Source organism: Taudactylus pleione, unplaced genomic scaffold (genome assembly GCF_031769625.1).
Source record: "Taudactylus pleione unplaced genomic scaffold, aTauple2 ptg000122l, whole genome shotgun sequence".
Taxonomy (NCBI): Eukaryota; Metazoa; Chordata; class Amphibia; order Anura; family Myobatrachidae; genus Taudactylus; species Taudactylus pleione.
In genome coordinates this window covers 1,917,679-1,944,392 of record NW_028284524.1, presented here as the reverse complement: position 1 = coordinate 1,944,392, position 26,714 = coordinate 1,917,679, and the positions used below count along the sequence as shown (strand labels likewise).

At 46.1% G+C, this 26,714-nt stretch overlaps 1 protein-coding gene across 3 annotated transcripts in view; it reads left to right on the top strand.

Moving 5' to 3' along the window:
• Positions 1-26,714, top strand: part of NMI (N-myc and STAT interactor) — a 90,380-nt gene that overhangs the window by 51,010 nt on the left and 12,656 nt on the right. For all 3 annotated transcript variants that reach the window (XM_088472395.1, XM_088472396.1, XM_088472394.1), the window contains exons 2-4: positions 1,054-1,113; positions 6,291-6,449; positions 7,481-7,597. In XM_088472395.1, the coding sequence (XP_088328521.1) occupies positions 1,060-1,113; positions 6,291-6,449; positions 7,481-7,597 (330 nt within the window). In that variant the 5' untranslated portion in view covers positions 1,054-1,059. The remainder of the gene's footprint in view (positions 1-1,053; positions 1,114-6,290; positions 6,450-7,480; positions 7,598-26,714) is intronic.

Sequence of the window (26,714 nt, the reverse complement as noted above, 5' to 3'; positions counted from 1 at the left end):
AGTAAATGTTAATAAGTGCATACTGATGATGTTGATGGCTGTCAAACCCAAAAATACAGAGAAGGACGGTCTGGCTAGAGAGATGCATATATATATTTCTTCATAAGTGGTAGTATTATATACTCTACATTTGGGTTGGGTATGGAATACCGACAGTCTGGATGCCGGACATCAAAATGCAGACAGCGGCACCCCGACAGTCAGAATCACTACGACCAAAGGTAAGTTGGCTAACTGTAACCCCTAACCCTCCCTTTAACCCTGACCCACCTTTCCCGCAGCCTAATCCTAACCCCCCCTCCACAGCCCAGGGTCGTAACTAGGGTAGTGAGACCTGTGCCATGGCAGAGGGCACTGTAGGGTAGGGGGCGCTGTTTGGGCCTGTAAATTTTCCTGTTTATTATTATTCTCACTTGTAGCTTCCTCTTCTTTTATCCCCAGCATCTCCTGGCTGCCCCTATCTCTTCCCTGGCCCTTCCCCATGAGGCCATGGCCTTTTTTTCGGGTGCACTATCTTATGTCACTATTTAAAAAATGGGGGGGCACCAAAAAGTCTAGTTACGGCTCTGCCACAGCCTATCCCTAATCCTACCCCTAGTGCCTAACTCTAAACGTAACCCTCCCCCTAACACTTACCATTGGGATGCAGGTGGTCGGGATCCTGGCGCCAGGATTCAAACTTCTGTTGGGATTCCAGCGCCAGTATTCTGAGCGCCGGCATCCCGACCGCCAAGGTGTCAACTACATACGATACATATTAAAAATCCTACTGTTCAGTGCAATTATGGGCATTTTGATATATATGTCCCAAAGTCTGGATCTGAAGTCCAGAAAAAAAGTGACCATGAATCTGAGAAAATCCAATGAATCAAACAATCATTTGTATTATTAGGTAATAGAAAGCAACTCCCTGACTTGAGTATAGACATTTTTTTAACTCATTATTGATAGACGTGTGTTATTATTTTACATTATTGATAGAAAAGTAATAATTGAAATATTTACTGGGAAAAAATACAATCTAATAATAATATATTTTTCTGGATATTACAGAGTATCATGAGTACAAGCATGCAGGATTTGACGTTATTAGAAGAACTTGAGAATTGCAAGGTAATGTTTTTAACCCTGGGTCCTGGGATATGTATTTTTAGGCCACAGGTTTGTGTCTAATTATTCAAGTGCCTGTGTCCCTTGCAGCTGTGAGAGTTTCAAGCAAATCTGTCATAATGAATCAACATTTTTAGGTAGCATTAGGATTAGTTGCAGAGTGCAAGATAGGTGTGTCATAGTAAATGTGTATTTTGTCATGTTTGTCTTGCCCTTTGAAAATGATAACTCCAATAATAACTATCACACTTGACAATCCCAATAATTATTAATAGCACACATTTCAAATACTTGCTATGCTGGGTACACACCGATGTTTACCCAGCACGATGTCGTCCACGGCGGGGGGTGCCGGCACTGGCAAGTGCATACACACTTGCCGATGCCAGGAGCGACAGTGGGGACCATGCTGCAATCTGCAGCAGGGTCATTCCACGTCATTTCAACCAGGTGTGTCCACCGCCCATCTCAGATTTTTACGAAACTTTTTTAGTTAAGAGATGAAGTCAAAAAAACTATTTCTGCCAAATATCTCTACTGTCATTGACCGTTAGTTTCTGAAATATTGATTTTTCAATTTATTAAACTACAGTGCATCTGGAAAGTATTCACAATGCTTCACTTTTTTCAACATTTTGTTATGTTACAGCCTTATTCCAAAATGGAATATTTAAATTTTTGTCCTCAAAATTCTACACACAATACCCCATAATGACAACGTGTAAAAAGTTTTTTGGGATTTTTGCTAATTTAATTAAAAAAAACAACACTAAGAAATCACATGTACATAAGTATTCACAGCTTTTGCCATGAGGCTCAAAATTTAGCTCAGGTGCATCCTGTTTCCACTGATCATCCTTGAGATGTTCCTATAGCTTAATTGGAGTCCACCTGTGATAAATTCAGTTGATTGGACATGATTTTGAAAGGCATACACCTGTCTATATAAGGTCCCACACTTGACAGTGCATGCCAGAGCACAAACCAAGCATGAAGTCCAAGGAATTGTCTGTAGACCTCCGAGACAGGATTGTCTCGAGGCACAAATCTGGGGAAGGGTACAGAAAAATATGTGTTGCTTTGAAGGTCCCAATGAGCACAGTGGCCTCCATCATCCATAAATGGAAGAAGTTCGGAACCACCAGGACTCTTCCTAGAGTTGGCCAGCCGTCTAAACTGAGCGATCGGGGGAGAAGGGCTCTAGTCAGGGAGGTGACCAAGAACCTGATGGGCATTCTGTCAGAGCTACAACATTCCTCTGTGGAGAGAGGAAAACCTTCCAGAAGGACAACCATCTCTGCAGCAATCCACCAATCAGGCCTGTATGGTGGAGTGGCAAACGGAAGCCACTACTTAGTAAAAAGCACATGGCAGCCTGCCTGGAGTTTGCCAAAATGCACCTGAAGGACTCTCAGACCATGAGAAACAAAATTCTCTGGTCTGATGAGACAAAGATTGAACTCTTTGGCGTGAATGCCAGGCGTTATGTTTGGAGCAAACCAGGCACCGCTCATCACCAGGCCAATACCATCCCTACAGTGAAGCATGGTGGTGGCAGCATCATGCTGTGGGGATGTTTTTCAGCGGCAGGAACTGGGAGACTAGTCAGGATAGAGGGAAAGATGAATGCAGAAATGTACAGCGACATCCTGGATGAAAACCTGCTCCAGAGTGCTCTTGACCTCAGACTGGGGCGACGGTTCATCTTTCAGCAGGACAACGACCCTAAGCACACAGCCAAGATATCAAAGGAGTGGCTTCAGGACAACTCTGTGAATGTCCTTGAGTGGCCCAACCAGAGCCCAGACTTGAATCCGATCAAACATCTCTGGAGAGATCTGAAAATGGCTGTGCACCGACGCTTCCCATCCAACCTGATGGAGCTTGAGAGGTGCTGCAAAGAGGAATGGGTGAAACTGCCCAAAGATATGTGTGCCAAGCTTGTGGCATCATATTAAAAAATACTTGAGGCTGTAATTGCTGCCAAAGGTGCATTAACAAAGTATTGAGCAAAGGTTGTGAATACTTGTGTACATGTTTTATATAATTAAATTTGCAAAAATCTCCAAAAAACTTTTTACACGTTGTCATTTTGGGGTATTGTGTGTAGAATTTTGAGGACAAAAATGAATTTATTCCATTTTGGAATAAGGCTGTAACATAACAAAATGTGGAAAAAGTGAAGCGCTGTGAATACTTTCCGGATGCACTGTAGATGGCGGTGCAATATAGGTATTTCTTTTTAACTATTTTCTACTGAAGACTGCAGGTTACATTTACAAACGAGTTCTTTTCTTTGTGATATTTTCCAATAACACTTGGCTTGGTGTCTTGCTGATATTTAACACCCACCTGCTCGCCGGCGAGCGCTAGTGTTAAAAACTTCTGTCAGCGCTGGTTCTCTGTCCAAACAGCGCTGACTAATGAGGTTTTTTTTATCTGTATAGGGAGCATGCGCAGTGAGACCGGACACCAACAGTCTGTTATGGCTTTTTCTTTTGTAGTGGAACAGGTTGTGTGCTTCCCGACCGTGCATGGCTCCACTCTAGGATCCCTGCTTGGCAGCGGGAGCAACCTCCCTTCCCAGCCCAGCACACAGTGTTGTTTGCTTGGCTGGGGAAGGAGGCTTCTGCCGCTGCATCTGCCTGCCAGGGATGGTGCAAGCCTTGCCGCAGCGGGAGGTAGAAGCGGGGGCCGTCGTCTGCTGCTGGAGGGAGGGCACAAGCTGTTTTACACTTGGGGGAGGGACGGGGTGCTGTCCACGGGAGAAGGCGATTTGCGCTGTCACTGTGTGCTGTACACTGGAGTGAATGGACGGGATGGACCACAGCGCTTGCTGGTTAAAGGAAGCCAGTGCCTGGAGAGTTCATTTTAGGAAAACGAGCAGTAAGTTTTCATTAGCCCTCGTTTATAAATAAGGGTTGCCATCTGGATTTCATTGGGAAATGTTAAAAAATAGCGATTCTGTATCCAAACTTATAATAAATATCAGGAACACTTGTTTACCGTCAAATTTGAGTTGAAACACCTGATGCTCGTTAGTAAATGGAGCCCTGTGTCGTAAGGAAAAAATAAACTTTATATTTAGTGCACTGTGTGCAGTGGTATACACTCTTTGGAAAAGGGAAACAAGATTAGATGCTGAGAATAACATATAGCTTTTCAGAAGCATTTGATATTTCTGTAATATTGTGCTTCATAATTACACATACCCCACTCTGAGTGCTATTCAATTGCAGGCAATGGCCAGGAAGTGCCATTGGAACAGCAGCATTTTGTGACCATCGACATCACCAATTTTGCCTTGTACCCCATACAGGTGTATAAGAAAATTGGTGATGCTGGGGCACCACATTCTACCTTAAGCTGGGTACACACGTAAAGATTTTCTGTCCAACCATCCAACTAGTTGATTGGTTGGAATGAAAATCTGGTAACGTATGGGAGTAACTGATGATCAGCAATTTTCTCCTAAATGCCAGAAAACAGATGAAAATGGTCGTCAGACAAGATTGCTAAATGTTTGATCTAAACAATTTTTTCAGTTTTTGTCCATTTTCCGGCATTACGGAGCAAATTGCTGATTGTCATTTGCTTTCATACCTTACCAGATTTTCATTCCAACCAATCAACTAGTTGGATGGTTGGACAGAAAATCTCAGGACCGTAGCTAGGGTAGTGCGGTCGGTGCCATCGCACAGGGCACCACAGATCAGGGGGCGCTGTTTGGGCCTGTCAAACTTCAGTTTATTATCATTCTCACTTGTAGCTTCCTATTATTTCATCCCCAGCATCTCCAGGCCTCCCCTATCTCTTCCCTGGCATTTCCCCATGAGGCCATTCCCCTTTTTTGGGTGCATTATGTCCCTTTGAAAAATGAGGGGGCGCCAATGCCCTTTCTGGCACAGGGCGTCTAGTTACGGCTCTGGAAAATCTTTACGTGTGTACCCAGCCTTAAATATTGAGTTTGCACATGGTGGAGAATTGATTTTGGACCTATAAGTTCTTTTTATCTGGGTAAAGAGAGTATAATAAAAATAATTAAGGGATGAAGTATGTTTATTAGCTTCTTGGCCACTGAACTAAATTAAGGGTCCACAGCCTCAATAGGTTTACTGGCAAACAGGAGAATATCCACTTTTTGGCTAATGCCTACAGTAGTTAGGCAGATGCACCCATGTAGACTTTGTGAGGGGTCCTCCCATACAGTAGGATTGACAATGTTATCTGCTCACATCTGCCAGTAGGTTTTGGGGCCATTAGGCTGGGGTGTGTTCAGTATCAGAAACCTCTATTTAAGTTGAACAATCACTACAAACCTACAATGCCGGAAATGTAACTAGCCACATAGTCATGCCAACTGTGACTCTTGCCAATTCGGCTGAACTTGTGATTCATGTAGGATGCTTCAGTTGAATTAAACAGCTACATGGGCTGGGGGGCTACATAATATGAAAACAAATCACTAAGAAAATGCAAATTGTTTTGCCTGAAACACTCCCTTAGATAAAGTATCTACTTTATGTATATATTAATATTGTGTAGTAGAGTAAAAAATGTGTTTGTATAGCTGAATGAGTTACACGAATAAAAGCAAAAAAACACTTTTTGTGGCAAAATAGTTTATTGTACATGGTTGAAAAAAAACTTCTTATGATTGTTAAATCATACATATATAATAATTTACAGAGCCGCCCCATCTCACATGACGTCATGACATCACAGAACAGCGCCAAGGAAGCAGGATGCACCTTTCTATGTAGCAAGCAGCAAATGGGTACTGTCAGGACAGCGACCATGTTATCCCTTAGCCTTGCACCCTGAGCGACAGTGTCACACATACTTTGTTATGGCACTGATAATTTACCTTGGTAGTGAGACCAATTATTTTCTTTTGTAGTGCAATTTAGTCAAGTGATGCTAGTTATTATTTGTCCTAATGTAGTAAATGCAGCGGATCGCGTCATATTTGTCTTACATTCAGGGGGGAAGTGCAGCATTATGCCATTGAAGCTAGGCCATGGTGATGCATTTCACCACAAATTGTGTCATCATGTGTATTCTCCCAGGAGCCAGGGGAAACCTACCCTAAATTTGTGAGCAGTCAGCTATGAGTATTAGTGGTAGTATTAGTGGTAGCTGTAATAATTGGAAGCCATTCTTGTTATTTTCTCCTCCAGGAACAATTTAATGAAGCTGAAAAACGCAAATCCATAATACTTTTAGAGAAACTGGATGCAGATCTTAAATGGAAAGAAGCACAGAAACGTCTGGAATCATTGCTGGCAAAACAGATGATGTTTGAAAATGCTCAGTTCGAAAAAGACGCTCTTTACAAAGTAAGAAAGTGATTAGAATGTTTTCAGGGTTTTTAGTTTTTTACTATTACAGCGATGAACTTGCGGTTCCGGCAGTATGTCTAAATCTCAATGTGGGGGAATTGTACTAAGCTCTGGTAAGTGATAATTTGGAGAGTGATAAACTACCAGCCACTCAGCTCCTAACTGTCATGTTACAGGTTGTGTTTGAAAAATGACAGTTAGGAGCTCGTTGGTTGGTAGTTTAGCACTTTCCAATGTATCACTTTCCAGAGCTTAGTAAATCTGCAAAAAAATACCCTCCTATTATACTTCACACTGTATTATGGGTTACATTGGTAGTAACAAATATGTGGCTATTTGGATTTAACCTGAAAAAGGGAAATATACCAGGTGCATAGTAGTAAGATTGATCTTTTTCTGGGTGGGCAAAGTGTCTGAGATCTCTTAAATAAATGGGGCAGATGTATAAAGGAGGGAAAAGAGTAAAGAAGAGGACCAGTGGAGAAGTTGCTCATAGCAACCGATCAGCTTTTACCTATCATTTTATAAAATGTTCTTTATAAAGGCTACCTCAATGCTGATTGGCTGCTATGGGACCTTCTCCACTGGTAAAAAGTTGCTGTGAGCGACTACGGTAATGAACCTTGACACATGTGCAGTGAGGCTTAGAAGCATGCGCAGTTAACCAATAATCCTTCAACTGCATAATTGCGCACATCTCTGAATCAGACCCATTATGCCCACTTTGCGACCAATTCTGCTTCAGACCCAAGTCAGGGCTGAAAGACAAAAAAGCCAGAAAGAAGCAACATAATTAGAAAAAAAGAACTAACGTATGCGAAGACGAAAAGACCTTTAAAGTTTGTGTGTGCATTAAAACAGGATATTAATTTAAATATGAAATTGTTATAATAAAACAGTGGCGCTATGACTACATAGATGGTCACCACTATGATTATTTGTCACCTGCATTTGTAGAAAGCTTATCATTTATTAGGATTGGTTAATAACTTTCTATAATTTTTATGTTGTATGTATTTTAACTTAAGAAAGAACTACAAGGATTACAAAGGGAGAGTTCTGAATTAAAAAAAAATATCACCGAACTTGAACATAAACTGAAGGCAAAGAAGAGAGCTTATAAGGATATGCAAGTTGAGTTACAGGTACGTGAATTGAGGATACACAGACACATCATTTATAAAAACACAGGAAAAAAAGAAACTTGATGATTTTTCTATGAATTACAAAATCAGAAGTAATGTCTTATTTGTGACTTTAACAGTAGTAATTACAGCTATAAGGAGAAAAATAACCTGTTTTGTTCTGTGCACTCTTATTGGGCGGGATGGAAGACGCATTGCAATTTGCATGCTATGCACCCCGCCACTCTTCGCATGCATTCCCGAGTTAATTACGCCGGTATGCATGAACAAGAACGCAAAGGACAGCTCTCTTGGTAAGAGCTGTCCTTTGTGCCTGAGGGACTTCCGGGTCTTGTTTTAAAAAACATGAACTTTGCTTCAAAAATGACAGTATATTTTATGCAAATAAACGGTGTCAAGTTGCAATATGCATTTGCATATCAAATAATACTGAATCTAGACCGATCAGAATTTTTTAATTTTATTTTGCCTGAAGGACTGTTTTGCTCCAATCCCTGTACACTATACAGCTCCATTATCCCTAAACTCCATTTTGACTGCATTTATCATATGAACCAAGCCCCAGAATCTGATACATTCCGGGGGTTAGATGCAGTGGGCGATGCCATCCTCAGATGCCGTTGCCCAGTAGAAGCCTATGGGCTTCTATTCGCGGCTTCCCTCGCAACACCCCCCGTGGCACGCGTCCTTCTGCGCACTCGCAAAGGATAGCTCTTACTGAGAGAACGGTCCTTTGCGTTTTTCATCATGCATACCGGCGTAATTAATGCTAGCATGCATGCGAAGAGTGGCTGGATGCATCGCGTTCCGAGTGCTATGTGTCATGCATCCAGCCCAGGGCCGGCACTAGGCAGCGCTGCGCCCAGCGCCGTCCTCTGTTGACGCCCCTTTCCTCCTCCACTCCCTCCCCGCCATGCTTAAATATATCCTATACCACCGGGCGGGTGGTGGACGTATCCTGCGCCCCCCGTAAACGGTAGCACTCCGGGCGACGGACCGGCTTGCATGTGCCTGGAGCCGCTACTGATCCAGCCCAAGGTGCCCAGACTGCATAATGAGAATAGTTCTATGCTAAACGTAAACCATTGTCACCCTGTAGACCTACTCTAATGTCATTTATTGTGCATCTCTAGAATGTATTGTAGGTGTGCAGGTTACTCTTTAAGGTGTATGAGCGTAAGTAGTAGTGTTGGTGAGTCAAGGGTGGATGCATGAGATACATGTATTGGTATCATGGTTTCACAGGGTATTGAATCTGAAGGCGATCTAATATAATTTCAGAAAAACTGGATTGTAATTTGGGACGGTTGTTCACACCAATTGAGATTGGAGAATTAGTAAAGTATTTACTGATATAAAAACTCCCAGCTTTGTGATTGGGAAGGACCACATGTAGGGGTTGCTGGTCCCAAGTAATCAGAGAAGTATTTTCCATGCTATGACCAATCAGAGATAAGCCTCTCTGATTGTAAACAAAACCAGCTTGTCCTTTGTAGAGATGAGCGGGTCCGGCTCCCTGAGAACCGGATCCACCCGAACTTCAGGGATACGGGGCGATCCCAGGCGCCCCTCGGTCTCTCCTCCTGCCCCGGATCCCTAATCGAGGCAAAACCTCGCGATCCTCTGTCGTATCTCGAGATTTTGCCTCGAGCAACCATTTTTAAAAATCCCTTTGCCTTCAATGGGCAAAGCGCTGATTGGCTGACAGAGCCGTCTGTCACGGGTCTCAGCCAATCAGCATTAAGCCCATTGAATGCAGGGAAAAAAGAAGATGGCACTGGTTCCCATGGCTGGCACCCCCCACTGCCGACACACCTGCTGCCGGCACCCCCCGCTGCCGACACACCAGCTGTCTGCACCTCCACTGCTGACACCGCCGGCAGCCCCGCTGCTGACACCACTGGCTCCCCCATGCTGCCGACACCGCTGGCACCCTGCATTGAGAACACCCCTGCACTGCCGACACAGTCAGCAAACCTGCATTGAGGACACCGCTGGCACCTCCGCACTGCCTACACCGCCAGTACCCTTCACTGAGGACACGACACTGCCAGCACCGCACCACTGCCATTCCATGTACTGAGAACACTGTCAGCAACCCCCGCACTGCGACACAGCCAGCAAACCTGCACCGAAGACACCGCTGGCACCCGCGCTCTGCTGACACCGCCGGTACCCTGCACTGAGGACACTGCTAGCACCGCAGCACTGCCATCCCATGTACTGAGGACACCGTCAGCAACCCCGCTATGCCAACACTGCTGTCACAGTAAGTGCACTATTGGTGTATCCAGCCCACACTGTATAACACACTGTATCCGTGTAGGAAATTGGAAACTGAACTGCCACCTGTAAGTGCCCCTCACTGTGTCACTTAGCTTAGTCAGCCAGCTAGCTGGATGCAACCTTTTGGCCTTAACTAGATGAAAAAAATAATATTGTGAGGTGGTCAAAATTGATTGGAAATGACTGGAAATAAAAGTTATTGAGGCTAATAATACTGTAGGATCAAAAACAGGCCCATTTTATGTGATATTAGCTGTTTTTATGATATTTTAAGAAAAAATCCAGATCCAAAACCAAAACCAAAACCGAAAAACAAAACACGGAGGTGAGGTTTTGGCAAAACCAATCCAGATCCAAAACCAGGGGGGATCCAGATCCAAAACCAAAACACGGGGGTCAGATCTCCAATTCTTTGTGTTTTTTTATTTTGCCAAATTAGGATGTGGATTCTACTTGAAAATAATCCATTGGATCTGAGTGAGTATTAAAGGGGGAAAAGAAGGAGAGTGTCATGGAGTATTTATTTCAACAAAAAGTTTTATTTACTGTGTGTGTGTGTGTGTGTGTGTGTGTGTGTGTGTGTGTGTGTGTGTGTTTTTATTTAAAACTTTTTTTTTTTTTTTAAGTATTTTTTTACAAGTACACTAAGGGGTAAATTTACTAAGATTTGTGTTGGTCCAAGATTGCAATCTCGGTTGAAAATATTGTTTTTTACCAACACAGGAATATACTATTGTTAAAATCTGGGTATTTTTTTCATTTAGGGGGGGTGATTTCGGCCGTGTTAATCCCGCAAAATCGGCCATTTCTTTCAATAGAAATGAATACACCATCGACTCAGATCGGAACTACTTTTCATTCACTTCAGCATAACATGGGAATTTACCATTATTCATTTTGTTCGGCCATTTTTTGCAGTCAAATCAGGGAGTCAATAGAAGTTTTAAGTAGACCACCTCCTGGGCTGCGAGTTTTCCTGAAACATACACCGATCAGTGTGATTTGTGTATGTTTCAGCATGGAAAAAGTATGTAAATGGTTAATTTTTTAACAAAAATTACGTAGGGTTACCCCCTAAAAGGCATAACCAGCCCCGGACTGCTCAGCCAGTCCTGGCTCCTAAAAATACGGGGGAAAAGACGAGTAGGGACCCCCATATTTTAGGAACCAGCACCTGGCTGCTGGCCTGTCCTGGTTTTAAAAATAGGGTGAAAAAAATTGTGTAGGGGTCCCCCTATATTTGAAACCAGCAGCGGACCAAAACCGACCGGGGTATAATGCCACAGCCAGGGGACCCTATCATCGTGTCTCCCCGGCCAAATCATTATCACCCCAAGCCGGTCAGCCCAAGCCGGGGATCTCAGGGGAGGTGGGGACCCCCCCTCTCCCGAACACCCCAGGTTTAGTCTGAAGCCTGGGCTCTTCCTCACACCCCTGGGCTGTGGGTACGGGGGTAATAATGATGTAAAAATAGTGAAACTATTGTATTTTACAGTGGAACTACAGGTGCCAGCATGCCTGCCCTTTGGCACTTGTGGAACTACAAGTGCCATCAAGCGGCCGGCACCCGTACCCCCACTGTAAAAATAAATAGTTAAAAAACCACAACACTCACACACCGTCTAAAGTACAACTTAATAACATACAACTACCTACCCCACTCACACATACTTACCTGCTGCCAGCTGTACTGTCTCCTTCTCTAGTAGAATCCAATGGGAGTACATGGCAAAAAAAATCCGATACTTACCTCTATCCTCGCGCCGCTCTCCGTAGCATCCAAAATAAGGAATACAAGTACCAAGATGGACAAGTATAGGTATGTGTTACCACACATACCTATACTACGCGAAATGACAGATGACGGCCCGCCAGCCCGTAGCAGGAGCTCATTGGCTAGGACACACGTGGGTCACAGCCAATGAGCAGCTGTGACCCATGTCGCAGACTGGTTTAGAGTCACCTGATGCTGTGACCACTTTAGCTCCTTTTGCGTAGTGACAGCCGTGTTGCGACTTTATGCTAATGCTAAAGTATCAGTCCTTTCCCTGGTGTACAAGCATGCGTCTGACTGTGCCAAGACCAAGACGCACAATTTGAGCATCTTTAGATGATGAAATATTGCTTGGTGCATCTTTAGACCCCATAGTCTTCCGAAAGGATTGTGACACCAAAGTATGGTATCTGATCCTGATTATGTAGAACACATTCCTCCTACAGGTTCATCAACCGCAGCAGTTTCAGTTGAAAAAGTTGTATCGCAAAATGCTGGAACTTGTGCTTACGTGTTAAGTGTCACTAGTCTCACGCTGTCATGCAACTGATCATGCTGTCCATGCCTCCTCAGCTCCCGTGCTGGAGCTTGCATTGCGCACATTGTTCTGGCATTCCGACACTACACACAGCTGAACGGCTGACAATATGTACTCCATACCTGTTCCGATGTCTTGTCCTCCTACACAGTGGCGAGCTGCTGCTATTTCAGTCCTCTATGCTTGTTATCATGTGATAAATGACATCAGAGCTTCTGATGAGCTAGCATATATAAGGCTCTATCTGGGAGCAAGTAGCTGCCAATGTATTAGGTCCTTACACCTAGTATTGAACATTATATTCTGGTCTCCAGTTGTTGTATTGTCATGTTTCACCCCGCTTGTCCTGCCTAGGGATGCCAATCCCTTGATCGGGATCCCGGGATGTTGGCCAAAAAATGCCGGGATTTGGATCCCGGGATTGGTGATTTCAGTCCCTGGAGTTCCAGGATTGCAGTGTGCATGTGCAGTTTAGTCGGGCAGCGCTGAGCACTCAGCTCAGAGCATGCTTCCCCAGCACAGCCCCACCCCAGCCTGTCCCTTTAACAGCCACGCCTGCCTGCTTAAGCAGAGGTGAGCCAGTGAGGTGAAGTGAGTGCCACGACCGCATGTGGGGGCCCATTTATTAAGGATCGCATTTTGCAATGCGATCAGGGCATGCAATACCGCCCATGATCGCATTGCAAAATGCGATCATAGCGGCCGAATTTATGACCCGGCACATGCAGGGAGACGGGCTCCGAAAAGAGCCCGTCCCTGCGATGTGGCCGGAGCGCATTCCAGGCTACTGCACATGCGCAGTCCCGAGGACTGCACATGAGCGGCGCCCATTGCCGGCGGAGGGATCTGGAAGATCCCACCGCCGGCTGAAATGCGGTGAGTGCCCATAGGACACTCACCTATGGGGGAGGCGACTGCTGGCGGCAATGGAGGGATCGCAGCAGGTATCGGAGATACCTGCTGCGGTCCCTCCTTCATACATCCGGGGGATACTTAGTATTTGAGGTAAACCCCCGAAAACAGGTGTTTTCGGGGAATTTACCTCAAATGCACTTTGATAAATGGGCCCCGTGGTGAGTGACACAGTGAGTGACACTGTCACCATGTCACACAGTGTCTGAGGGCGGCTGAGTGGCACCTGCAGCTGGATTGTCACTGCTCTGAGTCTATGACTTGTTGGAGGCTTGGAATGAGAAGGACTGTCACAGTTGTCGCTGCCGGATACCTGCTGCGCCAGTGAAGTGAGTGCCTGGGCTGGCCTGCCTGCACTCTCTCTGCTCTGCCAAATTGTGCTGCACTGGCACTGCAAGTGGACTGATTGCTGAAGCTGAGGAGGCCGTGTGTGCGCTGCACTGCTGCTGCCTTCAACTGGACTGGAGTGGAGTGCACTCTGGAAAGAGAGTAGAATTAATGTTTTTTTTTTCTTTATGTGGTGCTGGGCTGGCTGGGGGGATCATGAAAGTTATTTTATTCCTGTGGGGGATTGCGGGGAAGCATGAAAGAGTTTTTATTTTGCCTGTTGTGCTGGGCCATGATAATGATGTATGCTATTTTATTCCTGTGGTGTGGGGGCTGGCTTGGCTGGCTGGGAGTGCCATGAAAGTTATTTTATTGATTGACCAACTCAAACCTGGGTATTCCGGGAATCCCCGGGATTAGGATTTTTCAATCCCGGGATTGACTAAATGAGGCGGCATTGGCTTTCCTAGTCCTGACTACGCCTATTATCTGCTGCTCTGTATCACCCGTGAACTGGTTCTTAACCATGTTGCACAGATACAAGAAAGCAGCACAACCAGCCACTTCATCCTTTTTCAGGGGAAAGAATAGGGCTCCACAGAATGGAGGCTCTCTCCCTAAACACTTACAGGGGCTATTCCAACAACTGTTATGATTATTGACCAGAGGAGTTCCAATTAGACCGGGCTCACTGTGTGCTGACATCAAGGGCTTGCTGGCACCTGTACTCCACCCGTGAAAAATATATTGAAAACACAGTACATACACGGGATGTACTAAAAGGGATAATCGGGATGATCGCCTGCACTTCCCATTCACAGCTATAGATGTCACTATATTTTTTACACTATCTGAGAATTAACAAACTAAAGCAGGCCCATATATATGTTTCCAGTAGGAAGATGGCTGTATAGTTTTTATTTATGTGGATGATCACATTTTTAGTGCATATAACTATACCTGGGACTGTTTTCTATATGTTTCCAGTAGGAAGATGGCTGTATCTTTTTTATTTACGTGGGATGATCACGTTTTTAGCGCATATAACTATACTTGGGACTGTTTTCTATATGTTTCCAGTAGGAAGATGGCTATATCTTTTTTATTTACTTGGGATGATCACGTTTTTAGCGCATATAACTATACCTGGAACTGTGTTCTATATGTTTCCAGTAGGAAGATCGCTGTATATTTTTATTTACGTGGGATGATGAAGTTATAAGCGCAGATATGTAAACTTGGCACTATGGCCGGGATGTACTAAGTCACAGCAACCTTACTAATCACATATTAGTATTGCAAAGGACAGCTCTTGCGATAAGAGCTGCCCTTTGCGAAGCAGTCGACGCCGGGTGTCGGGGACCCCGCCCCCCTGAGCCGCGGGAGCCTCCTGCTGGTCACCTGTGCAGGAAGCCCCGGGCTCCTCCTATTCCTCCCTGCACCCAGAAGAAGAATAGGAGGAGGAGGAGGACCCAGGAGGAGCGCGGGACGGTGACCATGGAGAGCAGGTGAGTGGGTGCCAGCGCTGGGCGGCGGCGGGGCGGTGGTGAAACGTTGGGAGTGGGGCGCTGTAAGAAGTCCATAGGCTTCTATAGGGTAACGCCGATAAAAGTGTGGCCGGGGCTTAGTACATATGGAAATACGGTAAAGTACCCGAAAACATGGTTTTTACTGCATTTTTCCTTTAATACATCCCGGTCTTTTTTCTATGCTTTTCAAGGAGGATGTGTTGGCTTTTTCTCTTTTATTTACAAAGGATGATAGCGTTTTAAGTGCAGATATTTACAAACCCATGTTTCTAGGAAATATAAAATAATGCATATCTCCAGTGTCAAATAATCGATATCTAAGGCATACTTAAGCTATTTCTAATTAAGGGAGAGATGTTCTAAAGGGGAAAATGTGGTAAAACCCCCGTAAATGCAGTTTTTTGGGGGTTTTACCAGATTCCCCGAATGTACTATGCATTCTGCTGCTTCACGTCGCTAGGTAACGCCACCTTCAGGTGGCGTTACCCAATAGAAGCCTATGGGCTTCTTAACGCGACACTCCTGGCTGGGAGTGATCCGATCGGATCCCTCCCATGAGCCCCCGCAGCCCGTGGCTTTGTGCGCATGCGCAGAAGGACTTCTAACCCAGTGCTAGTTGTGCAAAATACAAAAGACAAATGAAGTAGGTATCCCCTGTATTTAAGCACAACTAGCACCAGGCTCTGATCTGGTACTGGTTCTGGAAATACAGGGGAAAAAATGCGTAGGGTTCCCCTGTATTTACCAAAACCAGCAGCAAACTTTTTCTAATGGGGGGGCTAATGCCACAGTCAGGGGAGCCCTTTCACCGGGTCCCCTGGCCGAAGCATTAACCCTGACCGCTAGTCAGCCCAGGCTGGGGATCCCTGGGGAGCTGGGGACCCCCCCTCAATAAAGGGGTCCCCCTCTCTAGAGCACCTCAGGCCTAGGCTCATAGCCCGGGGCTATCCCCAGCATCAATTGCCAATGGGTACCAGGTTGATAGTATGTGTAGTGCAAATGAAAGAGTTAAAAATAAGAGTTATGGTAGACTTACCTTAGGTAACTTTTTCTTCGAGGGTCATAGGGTCCACAGGGATACAATGGGGTGTATGTGGTTGGAGTGATCCAGGCACCAACAGTAAAAGCTTTAGCTCCCAGGATGCATATGTCCTCTTCCATATATACTCCCACCCCTGGCTACAGGTACTCACTTTTGTAACCAAGCCCAAGGCAGGAGAAGACAGAGGAGAAGGAAGAGCAATGTACATCAGAAACACTCTCATACAGAAGAGGGAATCAATGAACATGAGGAAAAAGATTATCCAATGAAGCCAGGTGAGTCTGGGTGGGTGCCCTGTGGGCTCTATGAACCTCGAAGAAAAAGAGTTACCTAAGGTAAGTCTACCATAACTCTTATTTTCTTCTTCAGGTTCCATAGGGTCCACAGGGATACCACTGGGATGTCCCAAAGCAGTTTCCCCTAAGGGTGAATTTCCCTGAGCAGAAAGGAGAATCCGCCACCCAAAGGAGGCTTCCTAAGATGCAAAAGAATCAAAAGCATAAAACTTTAAAAAGGTGTGGATAGATGACCACATGGCTGCCTTGCACAATTAATCAGCAGAGGCGCCATGTCTAAAAGCCCAATATGGTCTCACAGACCGAGTAGAATGTCACTGTGTTAGGAAAAGGGAGATCGGCCTGTGTGTAAACCTGAGAGATTGTCATACGAAGCCATCTAGCCAGAGTCTGTTTGTTGGATGGCCAGCCCTGCTTGTGAAAGCCATAGAACACGAAGAGAGAATCTGATTTCCTGATGGCGTTGGTACGCTCCACGTAGATCCGGAGAGTATGAGCCACATCCAGGGAAGCTTCACCTGCAGAAAGATCTGAAGACTGGAAGGCTGAAGCCACAATATCTTTATTCACATGAAAACGGGATACTACCATAGGCAGATAACCCGCCCGGGTTCGAAGAACAGCTCTATCCAGGTGAAAAATCAAAAAAGGAGAGTGACAGAAGAGCACTGTCAAATCAGAGACCCTGAGGGCAGAGGAGATAGCGTGGAAAAAAATTGTCTTCGCTGTCAAACATTTGAGGTCTATCGAGTCCAGTGGTTCAAAAAGTAGGAGCTTGTAGCATCCTAAGAACCAAAGGGAAATCCCATGGTGCTACCAGAGGAATAAAGGAGGTTGAACATGGAGAACACCCTGAAAAAATGTCCTGACATCAGACAGAGGGGCAATCCTATGCTGAAACCAGACTGACAGCGCAGAATCCTGAACTCTCAGTGGCCAGGCAGAGACCCAAGTAAAACCCAGCCTAGAGAAAAGCAAGTACCCAGGAAACCCAAAAAACAGTATGGTCAAAACCCTTGGTTAAACACCATTGAAAATAAGAATACCAAGTGCTGTGATAGATGCCGGCAGATGGAAGGCTTTCGTGCCCTAAGAATTGTCTGAATCACAGAGCGAGAAAAACCTTTGGCTCTTAAGATGGAAGACTCAAGAGCCACTCGGTCAAAGACAGACGAGGATGGGTCGGATGCAGGCTGGGACCCTGCCCTAACAGATCCGGCCATAGAGGAAGAAGAAACTTAAGGACCCTTGGTAGGAGGGATATTGGTGGAAAGAGGAATGCCAGCTCGAAGTTCCATTTTACTGCCAGAGTGCCCATCAAAGTGGCTGAGGGGTCTCTGGTCCTGGACCCGTACCTGGGGTCCTTGTGGTTGTGACGAGATCCCATCAGGTCTATGTCTGGAAGTCCCCATTTGTCCACCAGGAGCTGAAAGACATCCGGGTGAAGAGCCCACTCTCTGGCGTGTATGACGACATAGGAAGTCCGCTTCCCAGTTGAGGACAGTGGAATAAATACTGCCGAGATTACCTGGAAAACTATGTTCTGCCCAGACCAGAATGTTTGCCACTCCCCTCATGGCTGCCCGACTTCACGTGCCTCGTTGATGATTTATGTAGGCTACTGTGGTCGCGTTGACGGACTGGATCTGGACCGATCTGCCTTGGAGGAGGTCCTGTGCCAGGATGAACGCTTCATACACTAGGCCTAATTCAGACCCGTTCGCTAGATGCTTTCGCACGCAGCCATCAGCTGCCAAAGTATGCAAATCCCGCGATCGCACGGCAAGACATTAGCACTTCCACTATATCTTGTTGTGCGATTGTGGTGTGTATTTAGACGCCCACCAACCTGTCTTGAGACGCCCACTTTCCCTTCGTAACACACGTCATCTCCAGGAAGTGTATGCAACAATGGTTAACATCGAGAACCATCGGAGCCATACGCAGCACTTGTGGTTGACCATATCCTACCGCAAGCACTGCGAGTGCTGCAGTGTTTTAAACAGCCATGTGATGTGTACTATGACCCTGTGTCTTATTTATGCATGCCCTAGAAACTGCGTTTTGACGCTCAGGCACGTCTGCGTTCGCACCACCACACCCCCATTTCCATTGACCTCCCACTGTCACCACCCACAAACGGCACATTCTGTCACTCAATCTTGCAAGCCGTATGTGTACTCGCTGTGTTCTCTTCCCGATCGCAATGACTGGTTCGCGCACGCGCACTGAGTCTTTTACACATGTGCAGATCACGAAAATCAGCCAGCAGAGTGCGAACGCAGCTTAGAGAACGGGTCTGAATTGGGACCACTGCCCTAAGCTCCAAAATGTTTATGGAGAGTTGACTCTCCTGGGTTGTCCATCTTCCATATTCCACCATGTCGAAAGTGGATAATATTGACCCCAGGACCTGCATCGCTGCATGAATGGAGACCCTTTGCAAGAGAAATTTGCGCACCTGCAATTGTGAGGCAGAAATCTTGTTCTTGTCCACTGGCAGAAATACTCTTTGTGCCCGTGAATCCAGGAGTGCCCCTAGATACACCATCTGCTGTATTGGAAAAAGGAATTACTTCTTCCAATTGATGATCTAGCCGTGCATCTGTAGACAAGCCAGGTGGGCCGTCATAACTGCCATTATTTTGGTAAAGACCCAAGGGGCCATTGAGACCAAAGGGCAGTGCTTGAAATTGGTAATGCTTCTGCAGAACCACAAATTGTAGAAATTATTGATGGGATGATAAATTAGGCACATGTAGATACGCATCCTGAATGTCCAGGGAAACCATACCGGCTCTTAGAGGAAGGTATAGATGGTAGACCTGCAGATTTTGAGGCTGCCAGAGTCGTCACTATCTTATCCAATTTTACTTCAAAAGTCCTGCGTTTATTGCAGCCTCTCCCAAATAAGAAGCAGCTTCTTCTTATATATATATATAGGAGACATATATCAGCTGTTCTCTGGTAGCATCTTGCAAAGAGTCTTCCAGTGCCCTAATCCATTCCTCCATGGCTCTGGATACCCAGGCTATAGCTTTAGCTGGTCGAGTCACAGTTCCAGACATAGAAAATACTGATTTAAGACAATTTTCAAGTCTTCTATCTGTATGATCCTTAAAAGAGGAAACCGATGGAATGGGCAATGTAGAACTCCTACCTAATCGTGCCATAAGGGCATCTACATTAGGATGGACTTCCCACTTAGTACATCCACCATGGGAAAGGGTACACGAATGCTAAACTGCTAACGTGGAATCGTTTATCCAGTGTACTCCATGCTTCTTTCATAATTTCTGTAAGCTGTTCAGACTCAGGAAAACTCAATCTTAACCACCTTCGGGCGTTTAAACAACTGCGGGCCTAATTCAGCAAGGAACGCAAAGGAGAGAACGCACGCACCCATCCGCTGCGAGAATGTGCTAATCAATGCATACGCATGGAGACTGCAGCACACAATGCAGATGACCAGCGGCATACTAAGCGTGGGACCAGACAAGTGGTCCACTAGCTGCGTCATAACCTAAGACAAGGAAGATAGCCAGGGTGTTTCCTGCACAGGAGCTGGTACACTGGCCTGAGGTGGCCATCCTGTATGAAATCCTGAGAGGACAAGCCCAACAAACAGGATTTGCATGTAAAAAGCTCCTGTTTACCCGTGGCTTTAGGCATATCAATAGCACAAAGGTAAAAATACAATGTGACACTTCACAAATATTAGAAAATGTGAAGTACAACAAAATCCCCACACACCTGTACAACGGGATGAGGAGAAAAAGCAGTGATCGTTATAAACTGACAGAATAGAAATAAAGACAGTAAAATAATAACATAACAAAAGTCACATACAATGCATATACAATTTACTTGCAATGGGCTCTGGATCAACTACACAAAACACGAGGCTTGGTAGGATATAAGGGGTCATTCAGACCCGGTCGCAAGCGCTGAGCGCTCGCAACCGGGTCAATGTTCCCGCACTGGGCATGCGCACGTCCGAGCCGGCTCTGACGTGCGCATTCGCGAGACCCGGTTAGGGTCACAGTGACACAGACTACACCGGCCCGCGGCCCGCATGACGCTGCGGCCTGGGGGGCACATGGCACCCTGCCCCCCGGCCCAGCCCGCCACTGCTTATGCTTATCCCCGGCGTCAGACAATCAGGTCCCTGTGGTCTAGTGGTGGAGTGGACGACCCCAGTCCCTCACTACAGCGGCTTCCGGTGCAACTCCAGCAAGAAGCAAGGACTGCCACACGCGATTCCCTGAATAGCGGGGAATCGCGTTACCTGCCATCCCGTGTATCCGGCCATAGTCTGGGCCCCAGTGATGCCGCTAGCAAGCTCTGCTGTGACCCGCCGAAATCACGTGATGTTACTGGTGTCGGCGCTGGAGGAGGTAGACGGAGTCATAAGTGCGCAACGTCTTATTTGGACACCCACTCTAGTAGAAAAACATAAATAAAATCAAGGCTTAGGACTGCCTGAGCAGTCCTCTGTTATAAAAGGTGCGTCTGAATCCTGCTGCACTAAACAAAAAACTGAGTACCTGTAGCCAGGGATGGGGTATATATGGAGAAGGACCGACACATCCTGGGAGCTAAAGCTGGGAACTAAAGCATTAACTGTTTGGTGCCTGGATCACTCCAACCACATACACCCCATGGTATCCCTGTGGACCCTATGGAACCTGAAGAAAATATTGTCTTTTGCTGCGGAACTACAGGTCCAAGCAAGCGTCAACCACATGCTAGTACTTGGAGAACAAGTACCAGCATGTGGGGCATTATGGGCTCGCTGGTACCTGTAGTTCCACAGCAAAAGCAATGTTAAAATAAACACAGGACACACACACCGTACAAAGTAAAAGTTTATTAAACATACATGCACTCACACATGTACACACACTATCTCACACACTCACCTGTATCCCTGTACCCCAGCGGTCCTCTTCTCCAAGTAGAATCTATAGGGTACCTGTAAAAAAAATACCATACTCACCGTCTCCTATGCAAAGTTCGGGTCCTCTTTGTTCCATGGGGAACGGTATGAATATTCAAATCCCGACGGCGGAAGACCGGCAGCAGTGAAGATCCCGACAAGGTAAGTGAGTAACTATCCCTAACCTCCCCCCCCCCACAACCCTAACCCACCTTTAGGGGTGCCTAACGCTAACCTCCCCGCTTAGTGCCTAACCCTAAGCCCCCCGTAAGTGCCTAAACCTAACTCCACCTTCCCCACAGTCTAAACCTAACACCTAACCCTCCGGGGGGTGCCTAGCCCTGACCTCCCCTGCGCCTGCGGCTGTCCGCGCCTGTCGCCCGGCTTACCTTCGTTCGGTATGCCGGGCGTCGGACTACCGGCGTAGGGATAATGATAGGCGTCGGGATTTCGATGCCTATCATTAGTCCCCTGTCGGGATTGCACAGTCGGGAAGCCGGTGGGCGGCATTTCGACTGTCGACTTTCTGACTGCATCCCGTTCCATGTAGGCAATTCCTGGGCATGGCAAAAAAAAAACGCAGCCACCGAACAATAGTACCGCCCTCTACAGACGCAGAACCGGATTAACGGGGTGGGTGACAGGGGCATTCGTCCCTTGGCCCCCACACATTAAGAGCCCCCACACCCACTAGGGTTAAAGTGGGCCAGACCGAGAGACGGAACCAGTTCCGCCTCCGCCGGCCCACCTAACCCTGGTGCCGCAGGGAGGCTCTATTTGCCGGGCGCCCAACGGAGATTTTGTTACCAGGGGCACCAGGCTCCCTCCACACTGTGGCAGCCGGAGGCTGGAGCTCAATCTCAGCCAGTGAACAGTTCCCACCATTAACTTCAATGGTGAGAACCGAGAAAGTAACCTTAAGTTACCTTTGCGGTTCTCCAATTGACAGCATGTGCGCGTCATCAGTCTATAATTTGCTGAGTATGGATGAGGCTGGGGGACAGTCCAGGAGTGCAGGGCAAGACCCCAGCATGATAAAAACAGCAGCGTAGCTTTTCCCATGAAGCCACGCCCCATATTAATAGGCCTCGCCAATATAATGTTCCTGTTCACTTCTTTAAAAGTTGTGAGGTATGGTATCGGGAGTGTACATAAATGCAGTAATCCAAAATTATGCGTAAAGTACATGAGATTTTTTACATCTCTAAACCTCACGCCAAAATAAATTAACCCCATGAAGTCAATTTTAGATGTAAAGAGTATGGAAAAGTCAAGGGCAGAGTGAGGAGGGGGCAAAAAGGGAATTGAAAGTGGCTAAAAGAATAAAGGTGGAGATGAGGTTCTTGAAACAAAAGTGATCAAAAAGGGAGAGGGTGGCATTGCAGATTTAGAGCATAAATTAGAAAGAGATGAAGTATGCCTCGGATATCGATTATTTGACACTGGAGGTATGCATTATTGTATATTTTATAGAAACATGGGTTTGTATTGTAAATATCATCACTTAAAACTAGGGGTGTGCACCGGCCACTTTTCGTGTTTTGTGTTTTGGTTTTGGATCTGGATCTTTCTTCGTGTTTTGGATCTGGATTGGTTTTGCCAAAACCACCCTTCGGTGTTTTGGGTTCTGGGTTTTGTGTTTTGGATCTGAATAAAAACAGCTAAAATCACAGAATGTGTTGATTTTTCTGCTCCTATGCTATTATTAACCTCAAAAACCTTAATTTCCACTCATTTCCAGTCTATTCTGAACACCTCACACCTCACAATAGTGTTTTTATGTCCAAAAGGTTGCACCGATGTAGATGGATGACTATGCTAAGCGACACGAGTGGGCGGCACAAACACGTGGCCCATCTAGGAGTGTCACTGCAGTGGCAGACAGGATGGCAGTTTGAAAAACTAGGCCCCAAACAGTACATAATTCAAAGAAAAAAAAGAGGTGCAAGATGGAATTGTCCTTGGGCCCTCCCACCCACCCTTATGTTGTATAAACAGGACATGCACACTTTAACAAACCAATCATTTCAGCACCAGGGTCTGCCACACGACTGTGGCTGAAATGATTGGTTCGTTTGGGCCCCCACAAAACAAGCTGGCAATTAATCTGTCCCTGCACAAACTGGCTCTACGGAGGCAAGATGTCGTCCTCATCCTCATCCACCGATTCCTCACCCTCTTCAGTGTTGTGTACATCCTCATCCTCACAGAGTATTAACTCGTCCCCGCTGGAATCCACCACCACAGGTCCCTCTGTACATTCTGGAGGCTGGTCTCCCTGGAAGAGTTGATAATTAATTTTTATGAACATCATCTTCTCCACATTTTGTGGAAGCAACCTCCTACGCCTTTCGCTGACAAGGTTCCCGGCTGCACTAAACACTCTATATTTTTTTGGTTTGGACTGGAGTGTACTTTGGGGGTTACAGCACCCTTTAACGGTCAAGCCAGCCGGCCCTTTACTTATGACACAGGCGCACGCTTGGCACTACTTTGTTGATGCACGTGCGGCTACTGCGCACACAATTCACAAACACAGAAAATAATTTTTTTTGGGGTTTGGACTGGAGTGTACTTTGGGGGTTACAGCACCCTTTAACGGTCAAGCCAGCCGGCCCTTTACTTATGACACAGGCGCACGCTTGCCACTACTTTGTTGATGCACGTGCGGCTACTGCGCACACAATTCACAAACACAGAAAATAATTTTTTTTTTGGTTTGGACTGGAGTGTACTTTGGGAGTTACAGCACCCTTTAACGGTCAAGCCAGCCGGCCCTTTACTTATGACACAGGCGCACGCTTGGCACTACTTTCTTGATGCACGTGCAGCTACTGCGCACACAATTCACAAACACAGAAAAAATATTTTGTTATTTGGTTTGGAGTGTACTTTGGGGGTTACAGCACCCTTTAACGGTCAAGCCAGCCGGCCCTTTACTTATGACACAGGCGCACGCTTGGCACTACTTTGTTGATGCACGTGCGGCTACTGCGCACACAATTCACAAACACAGAAAATAATTTTTTGTTATTTGGTTTGGAGTGTACTTTGGGGGTTACAGCACCCTTTAATGGTCAAGCCAGCCGGCCCTTTACTTATGACACAGGCGCACGCTTGGCACTACTTTGTTGATGCACGTGCGGCTACTGCGCACACAATTCACAAACACAGAAAAAATATTTTGTTATTTGGTTTGGAGTGTACTTTGGGGGTTACAGCACCCTTTAACGGTCAAGCCAGCCGGCCCTTTACTTATGACACAGGCGCACGCTTGGCACTACTTTGTTGATGCACGTGCGGCTACTGCGCACACAATTCACAAACACAGAAAATAATTTTTTTTTTGGTTTGGACTGGAGTGTACTTTGGGGGTTACAGCACCCTTTAACGGTCAAGCCAGCCGGCCCTTTACTTATGACACAGGCGCACGCTTGGCACTACTTTGTTGATGCACGTGCGGCTACTGCGCACACAATTCACAAACACAGAAAATAATTTTTTTTTTGGTTTGGACTGGAGTGTACTTTGGGGGTTACAGCACCCTTTAACGGTCAAGCCAGCCGGCCCTTTACTTATGACACAGGCGCACGCTTGGCACTACTTTGTTGATGCACGTGCAGCTACTTCGCACACAATTCACAAACACAGAAAATAATTATTTTTTTTGTTTGGACTGGAGTGTACTTTGGGGGTTACAGCACCCTTTAACGGTCAAGCCAGCCGGCCCTTTACTTATGACACAGGCGCACGCTTGGCACTACTTTGTTGATGCACGTGCGGCTACTGCGCACACAATTCACAAACACAGAAAATATATATTTTTTTGGTTTGGACTGGAGTGTACTTTGGGGGTTACAGCACCCTTTAACGGTCAAGCCAGCCGGCCCTTTACTTATGACACAGGCGCACGCTTGGCACTACTTTGTTGATGCACGTGCGGCTACTGCGCACACAATTCACAAACACAGAAAATTATTTTTTTTTGGTTTGGACTGGAGTGTACTTTGGGGGTTACAGCACCCTTTAATGGTCAAGCCAGCCGGCCCTTTACTTATGACACAGGCGCACGCTTGGCACTACTTTGTTGATGCACGTGCGGCTACTTCGCACACAATTCACAAACACAGAAAATAATTTTTTTTTTGGTTTTGACTGGAGTGTACTTTGGGGGTTACAGCACCCTTTAACGGTCAAGCCAGCCGGCCCTTTACTTATGACACAGGCGCACGCTTGGCACTACTTTGTTGATGCACGTGCGGCTACTGCGCACACAATTCACAAACACAGAAAATATTTTTTTTTTGGTTTGGACTGGAGTGTACTTTGGGGGTTACAGCACCCTTTAACGGTCAAGCCAGCCGGCCCTTTACTTATGACACAGGCGCACGCTTGGCACCACTTTGTTGATGCACATGCGGCTACTGCACACACAATTCACAAACACACAAAAAATATAATTTTTTTAGCACTTGGGGGGAGCACCCCTGATGAACAGAGCACCCCCTGGACAACACTACAGCACCCCTTTAGGACTGGGACACTGCACAGGACTTTGGAGTGGACACAGCCCCTATGGAGAACTGACTGCACAGCACAGTCCAGCCAGCCCCTATGGACTTTGAAGTAGTGGACACAGCCCCTATTAACAACAGCAGCACAGCACAACACAGCCAGCCCCTATGGACTTTGAAGTAGTGGACAACAGCAGCACAGCGCAGCACAACACTACTCTGCACTACACTACACAGCCCAGCCAGCCCTAACTCCCACCCTCCCTCTTCACTGTCCACAGCCGAGTGAGAAAATGGCGCCGACGCGGGTACCTTATATAGGATCCAAAACCCGCGAGACCCGAAGGCGGGATGATGACATTTTGCCTCGATTTCAGATCCGAGTCAGGCGGGAAAAGTCGAGCCTGACTCGGATCGGACTCGGATCGGGGGGGCTCGGGGGGGTTCGGATTTCAGAAATCCGAACCCGCTCACCCCTACTTAAAACACTGTCATCCTTTGTAAATAAAAGAGTAAAAGCCAATATCATCCAGGAAAAACATACCAACAAGTTTACATATCTGCGCTTATAACGCCATCATCCCACGTAAATAAAAAAGATATAGCAATCTACCTACTGGTAACATATAGAACACATTCCCAGGTATAGATATATGCGCTAATAACGTGATTATCCCAGGTAAAAAAAAAAGATACAGCCATCTACCTACTGCTAACATATAGAAAATTACCAGGTATACATTTATGCGCTAAAAACTTGATCATCCCACGTATATAAAAAAGATACAGCCATCTCCGTACTGGTAGCATATACAACTCATTCCCAGGTATAGTTATATGCGCTAAAAACGTGATCATCCCACGTAAATAAAAAAGATACAGCCATCTACCTACTGGTAACATATACAACACATACCCAGATATAGTTATATGCGCTAAAAACGTGATCATCCCACGTAA